This window comes from Galeopterus variegatus, unplaced genomic scaffold (assembly GCF_000696425.1).
Source record: "Galeopterus variegatus unplaced genomic scaffold, G_variegatus-3.0.2 Scaffold1132, whole genome shotgun sequence".
NCBI lineage: Eukaryota > Metazoa > Chordata > Mammalia > Dermoptera > Cynocephalidae > Galeopterus > Galeopterus variegatus.
Window position 1 is genome coordinate 121,867 of NW_007727243.1, and position 15,963 is coordinate 137,829.

At 33.2% G+C, this 15,963-nt stretch overlaps 1 protein-coding gene across 3 annotated transcripts in view; it reads right to left on the minus strand.

The window, feature by feature from the left end:
• Window positions 1-15,963, minus strand: part of MYSM1 (Myb-like, SWIRM and MPN domains 1) — a 35,840-nt gene that overhangs the window by 6,960 nt on the left and 12,917 nt on the right. For all 3 annotated transcript variants that reach the window (XR_550658.1, XM_008575094.1, XM_008575093.1), the window contains exons 7-15: window positions 15,465-15,563; window positions 12,530-13,299; window positions 8,514-8,644; window positions 7,283-7,386; window positions 5,660-5,737; window positions 3,710-3,798; window positions 1,142-1,196; window positions 939-989; window positions 164-238 (exon numbers count right to left, since the gene is read on the minus strand). Coding sequence is in view for 2 of the 3 variants with exons in the window: in XM_008575094.1 (XP_008573316.1) it covers window positions 164-238; window positions 939-989; window positions 1,142-1,196; window positions 3,710-3,798; window positions 5,660-5,737; window positions 7,283-7,386; window positions 8,514-8,644; window positions 12,530-13,299; window positions 15,465-15,563 (1,452 nt within the window). In the remaining variant the exon portion in view is untranslated. The remainder of the gene's footprint in view (window positions 1-163; window positions 239-938; window positions 990-1,141; window positions 1,197-3,709; window positions 3,799-5,659; window positions 5,738-7,282; window positions 7,387-8,513; window positions 8,645-12,529; window positions 13,300-15,464; window positions 15,564-15,963) is intronic.

Sequence of the window (15,963 nt, forward strand, 5' to 3'; positions counted from 1 at the left end):
TGTTTAGTTCTGGGAATACATAATTTGTTATATTTGCATATTCTCACACATATCATAGGTAAAGTCTGTGTTTTAACTATATTCACCAAATTCTATAAAAATATTTGGTATGGCAGCAGAACTAAATAGTAATTAAAACAGTTTTTTAAAAGAGAGAACTTACTTCAACTATTTTATCAACTTCTGAGTATCTTCCTCCTAACAGACCAATCACTTCTGCCATAGACGCATGGGCATGCTAAAAGAAATATAATACAGACTTAGCCCAAACACAGCTGACAAAAAAATCAGAATACAATTCACTTATCACAGCAGAGTAATTTACAAATATGGTAATTATGAATTTCTAAAATAAACTACCATAGTAGAGGAATTGGTGTGAAGCTCAGAGCACAGAGAATAAGATTTTACGTCTATCTTCATTGTCAGCTGAAAAGCTTTGAACCAAACACTTAAACTCTACAAGACTCCACTTTTTCTCTTATGAAATGAAGATACCATTTGCTCTCCTATTCAAGAAAGGTATTATAAGGGTACAAAGTAAAAATCACTCTGGGTGCCTCTGCAGAAAAACACCACAACCACACAACTGTGGGATGTATCAGTAGTTTAGCGCAAACAAGGAACCTCCAAATTATAGGAGTTGTGCTTTGTTTCAGTGATCTAAAAGACAGCAGACATGGGATATTAGGAAACGAAAATAGGGTTAATGATGGTGAACAGTCTGCAAAAACTCACATTAATTTATTTTCTCTAAAATATGGAAACATACAATTGTTTGGCTTTTCTCCAAAAGAAAAGACATTTTTAGATTCCTTGTAAAAGAGGATAGTTAAGATCCAAAACACACGTCTTCCATACTCTCTCTTATGCCTGCAATAAAAATACACAAGAATAGAAATCAGAATAACTAAATAAACACAATAGATTATCCTTACCAAATCCATTATTAAAAGTGCTTCTGAAGCCACTTTCACCTGAAATGGCTCCTGAAATATAAAACAAAAAACAAAAAACGGGGGAGCATAAAAATAAAGACTTTGTTTTCCCCAGCTGGAATGTCCACCCTTTTCTCCTTTATCTATCCCACCAAGTTCTCAACACTAATCAAGGCTCAGTGCAAACTAAACTAAAATAGTACCTGCTTTTCTTCACTGAAAAAATTGCAAGGTATCAGTTGGAAGGGATCAAATGAGCTGAAAAAGAAAAAAAAAATCATTTTTAATATAATCTCAACAAGATTAGGAAAATAAAGTTATTTGCAAATTTGAAAATATGTATCAATAACCAAAACCCAAATTCTATCTGAATGAGAAGAATGTTAAACCAGGAGAATTTCTTAGGACATTACATACAACCCTTCTGAAGAAGCATTGTTCTTTTAGATTTGATTAAAGAAACCAGGAACTTTGGGAGAAAGTTAATTCTGTTGTCTTAAGTCCCTTTAACACCTGAAGAGAACACTATGAATTGTCAGATATGTGTCCTACAGTGAAAGCAGATTTCAAGAAGTTCAATGAAAATGTAACTAATTCTCTGACAAGAGACTTGAAAGAAAGTTCAAGAAAGATGGAGGTTTCTCAAAAACACTTTTGCCAGTACAATAATGTGCTCACCATAGAGTAAGGACTCACTCACTATATTCTGAATGAATGACAAACATTCTACCAAAGAAATTAATGTATATAGCAAGTCCTATGACAAACTCTTATTCTAAAATGAAAAAGTAAAAAGAGATGGAAAGGGGGAGTCTAAACAAGGCTAGACACAAAAGCATGTGTAAATCTGAGGGAAATGTTAGAAAGGCTTTGACCGGTAAAGAACTGAGGTTTGAGAAAAATATTAAGAAAAATAAAATGGCTTTTTTAAGGCTATGTTCAGAGAAAGAAAAACAAACATGAATATGCTCATGTTAACATAACTGGAAAAGAGTAGCACTATTCAGCTCCCATTCCACCAAAGAGACTGTTAGTTAGCTCCAAGAGAACAGACACTTTGTTTTGCTTAGTTCTGTAGCCCAAATTCCCAGAACTGCCTGACACATATTAGGCATTCAAAAAATATTTCTTGAATGAAAAGACTTTTAAATTATAAAGTGCTTAATCAACACAAATAAAAAAAACAAAAAAATTAAAGGCCAGGACAGATGAGAAAGCAGAAAGAGAGCAGAGGAAGAACGTCGCAGGGTACTTAAGGACCATGAATGCGGAACTGCCATCAATGCTTCTGACAAGCTGCAGAGAAAGGGAAAATTATTGGAGGACTAGAGACAGGCAATTACTGAACTTGTTTTCAAAATATGAAAAAGAAAAGCAGACTTCAGACACAAAAGAATTTGATGTTGCATACTGGCAAAATTCTACAAAAGATTATTAAAACTGATGATTTGTAAACTTTTACCAAGTAAACAGATGACTAAGCAAATGATGGTTCATAAAAATATAAATCATAAGTAGACCTTATCACAGACATTTTTGGTAGGAATGATCTGCTAAAAACTAGCGGACTATATAAAGACTCATATATATTTTACCTAAATATGTAAAATGTATTTTATATACTTCAGCAAGACACTGCTATGATTATCCTTCCACACAAGATGAAGAAATATGGGTTAATTGTGGTAACATATAAACTGACAGAACAATGATGTCTGAGGTCTCCGTTTATTTCAGCTAAACATTTTAATCAGTGATTAATGGCAGAAAAGGCAAGCTTATTGAAATGCTGATGATAAAATGCTACCAAGGCTAAAATGAGAAAAGTGAATCTGGATTCAAAAGGATGTTGACAACTGGAACAACGACTTGAAAATCACAATAAATTTAAGCCTCACATTTAGATTCAGATAATCAATTGTCTAGATACTGGACGACGAGTCTTGGCTTATGGATGACTATTTTTTACACAGTTTATCTAATTTACTCTCACAATTTTTACGTAAGTTTTCATTTTTATTTTAGAGAGGTAACATGACATAATGGTTAGCAGAATGGATTCTTAAGTCTTAATGCCTGGGTTTAAAATCAATAGCTCACCTAAATAGGGTGAGCAAGTTATTAAACTCTCTATGTCTCTAAGTTTTCTCATCAGTATTAAGGGAGATGTTAACTACTGGCCTTAAAACACAGCTAACAGTGTTAACTATTTTAACTATTATTTCATAAATGAGGACCCAAGGCTTACCCAAGGACACACAACTCCTGGATATATTGCTTTAAAAGGAACCCTGACAAAACTATAGTCTATTCAATGGGGGGGGGGGATCTACAGGAAATGAGAGGTCCAGAAAATTAAGGCATTCAACTTATTCAGTGACCCTCAATTTTACGAGTTTCAAATTTTAGCTTATTATATATACATTAAAAAACAACAAACCCAACAATCAACATCACCCAAAGAGAGAGAGAGAGTCATTTCATGAGGTTACCCATCCATAATGTCTGGAATTGAATGACTACTTATTATAAATAAGGCCCCTTTACAACATGTTGAATTCTATGTTAACTGAACCTGAACAAATCTAAAACTTTTGCTTGAGGTCTTCCAAATTGCTAATCGGTGAAATAAAAAATTACAAAAATTTTAGCAGTACTTTTTTTTAACTTAATGTCAATATAAATGCAGCTATTGAATATATGTCCATACATTTTCTAACCATTTGTGATAAGTTAAAAAAAAATCACATTTCTATAACATAACACTATACCTTTTTGCTGGTCTTGGTACTTTTAAAGATTTAACAGGTTTGCACTTTTCCTCTTCTCTTCTTTTTGCCAACTCCTCAGCAGAGAGATGCTAAAATAAAACAACATTTGGTCAAAAAGTCCATCAATGACTGAGGCAGAATTAATAAAAATAGTCCTTTAAAGCCAAATTCAAGGGCACGTGAGAATAAGACAGACTAAATTGATATAGATGTGTCTCCTTGCTACTAATAAATAAAAATGCTGGATAAGGGTGAAGACTAAACATTAAAAAAAAAACCAAAAAACTTGCCAATATTTTTATAAAATTGTTTCAAAATACACAGCCATACCAAACTTAAAATTTATTCCTACTCTTGACTTATCCATTCCAATGGTACCAATAACCCAGTTTCAAAAACATCAGTTATCACCCGAGTCTTTTATCTCCCATTTCTCGTTACCAAGCCCTACTGTGTTGAGTTTTCTTTCACAACTGACAGACATCGCAGCATAATGATTATGAACACAACTTCTGGAGCTAGAATGCTCAACTCTGCTATTTACTAGCTGGGTGACCCTAGGCAAGTTTAGAAACTTTTGTGCTTCAGTTTCCTCATTTTTAAAAATGGGAACAATAATAGTAATAAAAACAATGTCACGGTGTTACTGTGAAGATTAATGTTTATAAAATACTGACAATAGTGTCTCACACATAGTAAGCCCTATATAAGTATTTATAAAATAAAGTAAACCTCTATTTATTCTGCTTCTGCTACCAAGCTTAGCTTCTAGCCCAAATGAACTATGCACCTTTTCCAGAATAGTATTTTCCCGTGTCTACACCTTTGCTTATGCCACTCCCTCAGCTTGGAATGCTTTCATCTACTTTTCCAGATTCTTCTGCTGGTCCTTTAGATGAAACTGAACATCATATCTTCTGTGAAACCTTCCTGATCACATCCTTTGGGAAGATCTTATAATTCTTGGGAGCAACCTTATGGAATTTACCATAGGTTTTATCTTTCCTGCTAGTAATATAAGTTCCTTATGGGAAGGAACCATGTATTATTAATTATTGTTTCTAAAATAGTGCTCAGGTGTGAGGTTGGGGGCAGGGAATGGAGAGAAAGGAAGACAGACAACTAACATTTATTGAGTATCTTGTGCATGCAAAGCTTACTGAGTACCTAGTATTAGTACCTTTACATACTTTATCTCATTTATTCATTTCAACAATCCTTTGAGGAAGGTATTATCCACACTTCATAAATTAAAAAAAACATGAGATTCAGTGAGGTTAAGTAGTTGCTCAAGGCAACAAAGCTAGTAAGTACACTTTCACATATTCTTTCCATTATACTGCACTGGTTGTTTATAAATAAACTATATATTTAGAAGAGGCATGTGCATTTGTGTATACACGTACACAAACACATCCATTGCCTATGTTTCCTTTTAGGACCATAGTTTTTATTAGTAGGAATAACACTTCAATATTTGTAATTCAATTTGTATCTAATGCTTAGTACAATATTTTTACTGGTATATCAGAACATCATTCAATAAATGTTTAATAAAATGAATTGGGCATACCAACTTCTTGGCATGCTGACAGATATTCCTGAGCTAGAGATAAGACTGGAGATAGAGAATCAGAATTCTGAAAATGAGTCAGGCTCCTAGTTAACTTCACCACCAATGCCTTCTACTTTGTTGTTTATTGGTGACTCCTAGATAAACCTGGAGATAGAGAATCAGAATTCTGAAAATGAGTCAGGCTCCTAGTTAACTTCACCACCAATTCCTTCTACTTTGTTGTTTATTGGTGACTCCTAGATAAATTAACATGGGAATGAAGACATATATATATAAATATATAAAACAAGTATAATATATATGACATTAAGAAATACAAACATGTACTGACAAAAATATTTTCATGAATGGGCTATTTGAAAGGTCAAAGTTACCTCAAATGTTTGTCCTTCTAAGTCCTTCGCATCACACCAGTTTCCCCATGGGTCTCGAACCCTACGTCTCCTCGTGCGCTGTGATGAGATTAAAACAAAGCAAAAGGTAACCAGATTAATTTGGAAAAATAACAGCATATTAATACAAAACCATAATGATAATTATCTAAAAAATCAATTCATTTATCAATATTTTAATCTCTGATTAGCAATGTCTAAGTTTTATTTTATTAATTTTTGTTCAATAGTTTGCACTCTGCTTAGAAATAAATCAGTGATGGTACACTAAGCGCATGAGCACTGGCAGCAGGTAGGCAGAGTATGAGCTGGCTGGTGCCGGTGGGGGGCTTTTAAGAAAAACCAGTGATGATTTTCTGTATTTTATTTGCATTTCCTCTTTAATTTTCATTTTCTTTCACCATTTAGAAGCTAAAACACTAGAACAAAGATGTTTTTAAGACCAAAAAGAACCACCAAGAAAATAGCTTTCCTTTCAACCACTTGTGGTAGAAAATTTGCAAGAATGCATAGCAAGAAGTATAATATTAAAAACTAGATGCAAAATAATTATATTTCTCCTTTAGAAAGGAGATTGCCTAATTAATACAAATAATGACAAATTACAAAGTTGGCTGACTATATTATATTACTAATAGTTTTTCAAACCTTAATACTGAGGCTTTTGAAATAGAACAGCTGCCAAAGATAGTAGCACCAACTCTAACAACTCTATTTTGAAAACATCCTTTCTTAAGATAGTAAGTCTAGGTAGAAATGGTTTAAAGACTAAATACTCTGAGAAAAATAGCTACTTTATCATCTATACATTTTTTTCTTACCTATTATCAATTTAACCTATTAGTAAAACTAACAGGATCATAGTATGACTCTGCCTTACAGAAGACTTGTTAGGTCACTTTATTTTTAAAATAACATTTACGAATTTAAGAATATCAAACTCACTGACTCAAAGAATTAAAAAATAAAGGTTAGCTATTCCAAAAAGCTGATTCTTAAGGTATTTTGAAAGAATAAACAAAAATAACTAATAGAGAAAAAAAAAAACTATATAGTTTTAAAAGACACATTAGATTTATAAATCAAAACTAAGCAGTCCAAAATCACTTTAGCAAAACATTACTTTGGATCAAGTTTGCCAATGAATTTTGAGGGTTTTTAAAGTGTGTTTTTTTTTGTTTTTTTTGTTTTTGTCTTTTTCCTTGTCCGGCAACGGATCGCAACCCTCAGTGTCGCCCCCATACCGGACCGGGACTGGCAACGGGATCGCAACCCTCGGTGTTGCCCCCGCGCCTCGCTCAGCCAGTGAGCGGGAACCGGTCTGTATGTGGGATCCGAACCCTCGGCGGGAGCGCCACCGCACTTCCCAAGCGGCGCACTAGCGCAGTGCACCACCGGGCCGGCCCCTAAAGTTTGTTTTTGTCTCATAAATGCAACATGAAATTGAATGAAAGCCAGAAAAGTGAATGGCTAAGGTAAAATAAAAGAGAAAACATATTCTTCCACTAAATGGCCATTTGTTAAACAGTTAAAAAGTAGTCATTTCTTACTAAACATGGTAAAGAGCAATGTGGAGAGATCATTTAATGAGAGACGACTGCTTACCATAGACTGCAGACGCTGGGCAAGCTGATATGCTTCTACTGCATCCTTTCTGTCTCTGATTCGTACTTTATCAACTGGTTGTGGCCTATTATACACAGCCTGTTCTAGGAATTCGGGAAAGACAAAACAATATTATTTTGTGAAATTCATTTCACAAAAGAAAAAAGAGGAAGACATTTCTACATTGACTATAGTTGAGCTTCTATGATTCTATATTATTCCTTAATCATACAGTTGATGGGCTATTCAACAGTTCTCAAATAAATTAATATATTATGAGAAGATCTCAATAAAATGGAATATTTGCGAAATGGGTAGTTTGTTTAATTTCTGACTAACTAAGTGCTAAGCCTACTTTGCTAACTTTGGCAGTATCTAATACGGAAAACATGATTTCTTTTTTATTTAGTGGTTAAGGAAGTTAAATGCCTTAGTTTTCCTGAAAAGTTAGTCTTAATATGCAGGGCTTTGCACAAACAAAGACACTGAAATAAAGGACAGACCCCAGGGCAGACTGTAAATTCCATCTATCTCTGTATAAAATGAAATAATCTCTGACAGGCAACTTTCTGCTTAGTTGTCTCTCTTTCACAGACAAAGAATACAGAATACGCCCTTCATAAACCATGGGTTATAAGGTTCTAATTACCTTATCATTTTGCAACTATGGCTTTTAGCTTTCTTTGGAAAGCCTATGTCATGTTAATTCAATAAAAGGGTACAATACATTTTAAAATATGCATATTCATCAACTTTAAATTTGAAAAAAAAAACTGGAATGAAAGAAACTTGCTTCTATGAAAAATAGAATAAAAATGCCAAAATATTTAAGTGTAGAGGCTCATAAATGATTTCCTTTATTTAAACATTGCTAGTCAGCATTTCTAGCATGAATATAGTATTTGCAAATTAAATGAGCTATTATTAGACTTTTCATAAAATAATTTTACTTTTATCCAACAAAAAATCTGTATTCTTAAATGGTTAGACTGAATTTTTTTTCCTTTAAAATAACACCCTCAATTTTCATTGTAGGTCAAAGGCAAATAGTTTTATCAACAGAAATATGTTTAATAGCAAAATCTTAATACATTTATTCCATAATGTTACAGCATCTCTCTGAATTCTATATACCTAAATCTATCTGAATCTAACCATCATAGAAATTAATGGGTGCTATAAGAATAAAAAATGTTGAGTAAAAGATGTTTTTTTTTTTTTTTTTTTTTACCACATCCAAAATTGATTGCTCCTATCAATTCGAGGTATGTATGAATCCGTCCAATACAATTAACATCCCCACAGTTCTTCAGGCCAGGACGTACTGAGGTCTTATTTAAGTATTTCGGTTTGCATATCTCCCTAATTAAGAGATGGAAGTACAATTATTTCGGATAAATAAAAACATAAAAAAGACTTCTGGGGAAAACTATTAATATTTGAAATATCTTAAAATTTTACCCCCTCAATGTGCAAACATGTAGTCAATACAATACTAATATATAATAACCAAGTGTACTTTTTCTGAAATAAAATATATTTTAATGATGTAATAACTTATAAGTATAGTGTGATTTTTACAAGTATTATTTCTTCCCTAAAATTAAATTCTATAAATCCCAGTTTACACAAGACCTAGAAGATGGAAGCATACATATGTATAGATCCAAATTGAATCTTTGAATAAAAAGGATACTTTGATAATATATTGAAAGTATTTAGTATTAGACATTTCTAATTTTTAATATATTACTTAGGTTCACTTACTCTTTGTTGGACAACGTCTTTTAACTACCAGCTATCTTATAAATGCTTAGAAGTGTTATATCCGTTTTTAATAATGATGCCAATAAATATGAAGAGCTTTCTCTCAATGGAAAACAAATAGATATTATAAGGAATTCCAAAGGAATCAAGAAACTCCCAAAGACTATGAAATAAATAACAGATTTATATAATAAAACACATATAAATAATACACTAAATATACGTAATGTACCATGCTAGATGGCACAATACAAAATTTAAGAGTACTAGGAAACAATAATAGTAGAAATCAATTACTGAGTGCTGATACCAGCCACATGTTGTACTGTGAGTTATACATCCTTAATCTGCACAACAACTCTACAAGGTAGATTTTATTATTCCCATTTTAGAAATGACGAAACAAAAGGTCAGAGCGATTAAAGCACTTACTTAAGGAAGTCACAGAATCAGAACTCAAGCACAGATATTATAAGCTAGGTACTCAGACATATCGTGTAACACAGGTATTTCTTATTCAATCATTATTTTATTCTACAAATATTTATTTCATGTCCTACATACCACATTTTTCTAGGCACTAGGGATATAAAGATGAACAATATAAAGTTCCTGACCTCACATTCTAATGGGGTAGACCATCAATGAATCAATGAATAACATATACTACATTGTCACATAGCAACAGTGCTAAGAAAAGTAAGAAGGATAAGAGAATAGAGGAAGACAAATAGGCACAGATTATTTTAGATAGGGTGTTTAGAGAAAGCATCTCTAAGCAGAGATCAAATTTAAGATCATATATTCTACATAAGTTCAGTGAAGGTAAAACATAATTTGTGATGTGAAAGGATATCATAACTTCCATTAAAAAGTTGAGATTTCAGTGTGACTTGAAGAAAAGGAAACGAACTGCACAAATGAAGGCAAGAAAGTAGGAAAGAGAATGGCTACCAAAAATCTGCAGTAGTCTGAAAACTGGATTGATCTAATTAAAGATTATCCAAATCAAAAGGCTTTAAACAGAGCTCAGTAATCTAGCACAGTGCTGAACAAATGGTAACGAATCTAAAAATATCTGTTCATGAAATAGTGATGATTCAAATGTTCAATCTTTTCCCCTAACAAATAGAGTGCCTTCTATATTCCAAGCATTGTTGTAAGCACTAGGGATTTAACAATGAACAAAACACACAAAGTCTGCCTTCATTATCATGAGGCAGGCAGGGAGAGAAGACAATACACTAATAAAAATGTATTTTCAGTGGTAGTGAGTTCTATGAAGACAATACAATACAGGGTAGGGGAATGAGAATGAGAGGGAGAAGATATGTGATAGGGTAGTCAGAGAAGGCCTCTAATTTCCTGAGCAGACCTGAATGAGACAAGGAAGCAATACCTGCCAAGATCTAGGAGGAAAGAGCATCCAAGTCAGAGTGAAAAGTCAGGGTCAAGGCCCTGAGTCGGAAGTATGAAAATAATGAGTCAAGACCATAGACTCTGAAATCACCTTTACCTAGTATGACCTGGAACAAATTCCTTATCTGTGAACCTTGTTTTTCTCAGGTGTAAAATGACAAGGTTGTCAAGAGGACTGGAAATTATTTTAAAACAATGCATGACATTTGATAGGCATTCAATAATGGTATTGGTCACTATTTTAATAAAAATATTCCCCCAAACAGGTAGTCAATTGTACCCCTTTTTTTTTTTTTTTTTTTTTTTTTTTTATCTACAAACAAATCTGGTGGGCCTCTTTTATTTTTAAAACCTCTATTTTTTTTTAACACCACTTTCAGTCCCTAACCATTTTCTCTTCTATTTCCGAATAGAATAGATTTGAGTTCCTGTTCAAAACATCTCTTTTTGCTTTCACAATATTCTGCCAAATCACCATATTTAAATAGCCAATACCTAATTGTCTCAAGAATTAAGGCAAATGACTTAGGAAACTCCTGCCATATTACTTATAGTAACTATATAAATTATCCTGCCTCATTTAGGATCCAAAATTCAAAGTAACACATGGAATTTGATTAAAGTAACATTAAGTACACCAGATCATTCATCTAGACATTTTTGAGTTAGTTAAATTTTGGTAGTTATACTTTTATTTCCAAATACAAAGCAGATAACAACAGAGATCTAATTTAATTAGTCTTTTTTAATAGTGAGAATTAGGCAATGTGGAATAACAAAAAGAGTGATTTATGGAGTCAAGACTTGGACTGAAGTCCTTCATGTGTCAGTGGCTGGTTGTATGATCAAAGGCAGATCCCTAAATCTCTCCTGATCTCAGAATTGTTGTCTATTAGAGATAACAGCATCTGTCTATTTCACAGTTTTGTTGTAAGACATCAAATGTGATACACGAAAGCTGTCCGTAAATGGTAAAGCACTATGTAAACATCAGTTGTTCCTTGTAAGTATTCCTTACTATGATGCCACCCTTACGCAGAAGCTGTACTTTCAGTACCTCAACCATCTGCAAGATAACTATGAGTCAAGGACAAGAACAAAAATCCTTCTTTTTTAGAATAGAGCTATCTTTAAAAGCCAAGTGACTTCAAATTGTGGGTAAAATGAAGGTTACTGATTCAGCAAGTCATTTGTTTTCCTTTGGTAACCTTCCTAGGTTAGAGTGGAAAGGTACTACAATAGGATAGGAAGACCTTTGATATACAGAAGAGAAACACAAGGGACAAAGCAGAATCCCTACCCAAGAACCTGGGAAGATCTCTGTAAAGATGGCCTTACACAATTCAATAACTCCTAAAACAGTTATTGCAAGTATGAATGTTTAATGATGGCTTAGTTAAGCTATTAAGAATTCAAATTACTTTCAGAGTATTTAGGCTAATAATAAGTTGGGAAATTTTTTGGTTTACTCCCTACCCCCCATTAAATAATTCAAATAAAAGGTACAGACATTTAGAGGGTAAACTTCATACATCAGAAAATTCCTGTATTCTGATGAAACTGAATGAGGGAATTATTAGCACACTATGCCACAAGTTCAAAGTTGGAAGCATTTAAAATAGCTATTTAGCGGAACAGTTTCTGTTCTAGACACATTTAATGACACTATCCCTCTGTCTTCAAATTTTTCTTTGTACTCAAAGAATGTAAGCCTGGAAAGAAATTCTCCCCTTTCTCTAGTGCAATAGTGCCCTCTTATCTATATCTTCCTAACACTGCCCCAAGAAATTGCTTCTTAAAGCCATCAGCCATCCCTTTTTTTCCAGGCCCAAACACTCTAATGAACAAGCAGATGGGTTAATGACAGGTACAGGTCTCAACATAAAACAAAGCTTTCAAAGAAGTTTTACTGCAAGAAATTTTAAATCTTGCCTACTGAAATAATATATATGAAAGCTCCCTGGATTCACTAGAAAAATTCTAAATTCTTCATAGGCCTAATTAAAATACTTCAGAGTATCAGGTTGCTAAAACAGCATTTAAAATGTAATTCTTTCTTACCACTGATCCAAAATGTAATTTCTAATTTTCAAATAGCGTTCTGGTGTTTTAGCTTGGCGCCCCTCAAAAAACTCAGGAATTGCTTGTTTTTCTTCTTCTTGAATGGTATTTCTATTTACTTCTACTTCTTGTTCTGGTGGCTTAAGCTCTTCTTCCTCATGGCTTTCCTCCACCATTTGGCAAGAAGTATGAAAAAGCATTTCATGATCCCTCAGATCTTTCTGAATTTCACAAGGCTCTGGAGAAGGCATCTGCCTTACATCACCTGTTATTCCATTTCCATCATGCTTGTTACAGGTTTTAATCAGTTCATTACATTTTTGATTATTTAACTCCACTGATTTTTTGCCACTGTTGCTCTGTTTGTCAGTCTGTAATGTAATTTCTGAGCTTGAAAGTGTTTCCATTGCATCTTGTTTTATATTCTGAAGATATGCCCTGGAAGATTTAAAAAAGAGATCTTCCTGGTTGTCAGAAGCAATGAATTTTCCTTGATTAGGTTCATGCGTTTTACTAGTAGAAATATCTAATAAGAAATCACTGCTAGAATTCTTTTGGGGTGTTTGAGAAGTCAACTCATCTGCCCCATCTGTGATATCTATTTCTTCATCATCGGATAACTTTTCAATTTTTACAGCATTCAAGTTGGGATCAGCACGTCCCCTTAAACATGATGGTGTCCATGACTTTGTCCCTTTATCTTCATTTTTAACCTGAAGCTCACTGCTGTTCTTCTGATTTGGTGTTTCTGTCTCTGGACCCCATTTTACCTTATTAAAAATAGGAATAAAACTGGATATTATGGTTCTAATATTGAATCACTGGCACAAAAAATATAGCATACAGTATTATTAAATTGAGTACATGTTAATGGTATATTATACCTTTATTGTTCTTTTCTTTAAAGGGTTAACAACTGCATTTTAAATGTAAAAGATCACCAATTTAAATTTCCATAACTATATGACTGATTTATGATCTGGTGATTTTTATTAATCAAATAATCATGACCTACATAGAACTACTACTTATTTTTCAATATTAGGTTTAAAATAGGGGTCTGACTCAGATCTATAGAGAATGAACCAATAACTATCATACTAAGGTGTTCCATTAAATATTTATATTACAAAGGCTTATTTCTCAGAATGTCTGACACCTCAGCTGATCGTCTCATAATGCTAAAATAATCCTTTACTTGAGGAATCTATCTCCCATATCTTCACTTAGTAAATGAAAACCATCTTTAATTTAAACATAGGGACAACAGAAACTGTTTTTTGCAGGTTCATTTAAAGCAGCTCCAGTATTAGAGAACTTATATTTAAAGCCAATAAATTATCTTCCGTATCAGCTAATATAGACATAAATATCTGGTAATGGTAACAAGAAAAAGATAGTTAAAGTCAATGAATAAATATGAGTTGAAATAAAATCTTTATATACAAAGTTTTGAAAAATCTTATAAATGACTGATATATCCAAGGGATATGACAACTCTCAGAAAGAGATTACTTATAGATCCTGTATCACAGTAGCATCCCAGTAGTCTGTAGTTGGGGTTAACAGACTTACTATGTAGAGAACAAAAGGGCATCAGGAGGAAAAAGGAGATTTGGACATACAGATTGAAACAACAGCCTTTAGTAATTTAGCTATTTATTTGAAGTCTCCTGTTTTTAATCTTAAAAATTGAAATAAAATTTTATATTAGACTTCATAATATACTAATGTCTGTTAAATGTTAAAATGTATCCTTGGGCCGGCCCGGTGGTGCACTGGAGGGTGCGCTGCTTGGGAGCGCGGTGGCGCTCCCGCCGTGGGTTCGGATCCCATGTGGAGACCGGTTCCCGCTCACTGGCTGAGCGTGGTGCGGGCGCAACACCGAGGGTTGCGATCCCGTTGCCGGTCCCCGGTACGGGCGCGACACCGAGGGTTGCGATCCCGTTACCAGTCAGTAAAAAAGACAAAAAGAAAAAAAATAATAAAAGTATCCTTCTACACCAAATTTTTGAGTAAAACTGACCCTATAAGATTACCACATGCTTAGTTTGAGAAGCATGGGGGTAAGATTAACTAGTTTAAGCTTTGTGTTGTTCCCTCACAGCTCAGCCTTGGTGTGCTACCTTGAAAATGCTTTTGTTCGGTTAAAAGAGGGAGATGATTGATGTATGATGAATCCATTCCATTACTCAACCACCTATGCTCAGATAACACTAAGTTAGATAGATCTTGTACACAGGGTAGAGCTCATTATTAATATCAAAAGAAAATACCAAATTTCACTTATAACACTTCCAAATTTCATATAATTACGTTCCTAGAGCTCAAACAGGACATATTAAAAATTTCTAAATATCATAACTACACAGTTGAATATGGCACAAATTACTTGTGAGGAACTACACCATAACTACACCTTTCTGAACACTGCAGTTTATTAAAGTCTTCAGACAATTCCTCATAACAACTGTAAAAATTTCATAGCTTATTAAACAGATTTCAGAATCATTTTAGCATTTATATCCCCTACGCTCTAATAATTCTTAAAAGTTTCCGTAATGCTAGTATTTAAAAAAGAAAAGATATTTTCCAGAGGAAGCAATAAGATGAGACCTCTAAGGTTTTCTCTTTGGAATAGTATTTGCTTTGGAGGGTGTTTCTGAGCAATTAATTCTTTGTTCTTCTATTTAACTGTATGAAATTAAGTGGAATAACACAATACCTATTTAACTACAGCTCTGAAAACACTGAAGATATGGTCTAGGTTTTAAAGATAAACATCTGTATAGTACTTCATGGGTACTATAAAATACTTACACTATAAAAACTTTTAACGATAGACTTTAATGCCTGAATTAAAGAAATATTGCTTAGTAATTTTGTTTATTCGAAATATTATCATCATTAACTAGGATATTTATATTCTGCTTACCTTATTTTTAAAGTACTGTCTAGCATAACTCTTCACTTGTAAAACAGTGCGACTTCCAATTAGTTTTGCAATTTTGGTCCACCTTCGGCCAAATTTAGCCTTCGTTATCAAAATGGAAAAATATTGTTTTTAACTTACTTATTAATATTCCAAGCAACTGCCACATTGAAAAAAAATACAACTCAAAGAACCCATCTTTATTTATTTTCAAAAGCACATAATGAAGCCTCCTATATAGACTATGCTCTTAAGAGCCCACATTCTTCTTTTATAAACTGAACTTCTGAAAACTAACCAAAATAAATTATTAATACTTTTTATAGCAATCTAAATGAAGACCCATCACTTCTACTACCTTTCTTTTTGAATTCATATTGCACATTATGATCTTTCAAATCTAAGATAACTTTTTAAAAAAAATAAGTGCCTGAAAGGGAAGCAGGTTACATTTTCCTTTTACAGGATCAACTGAACATGTTCTGCGCTAGTTACAAAGTAA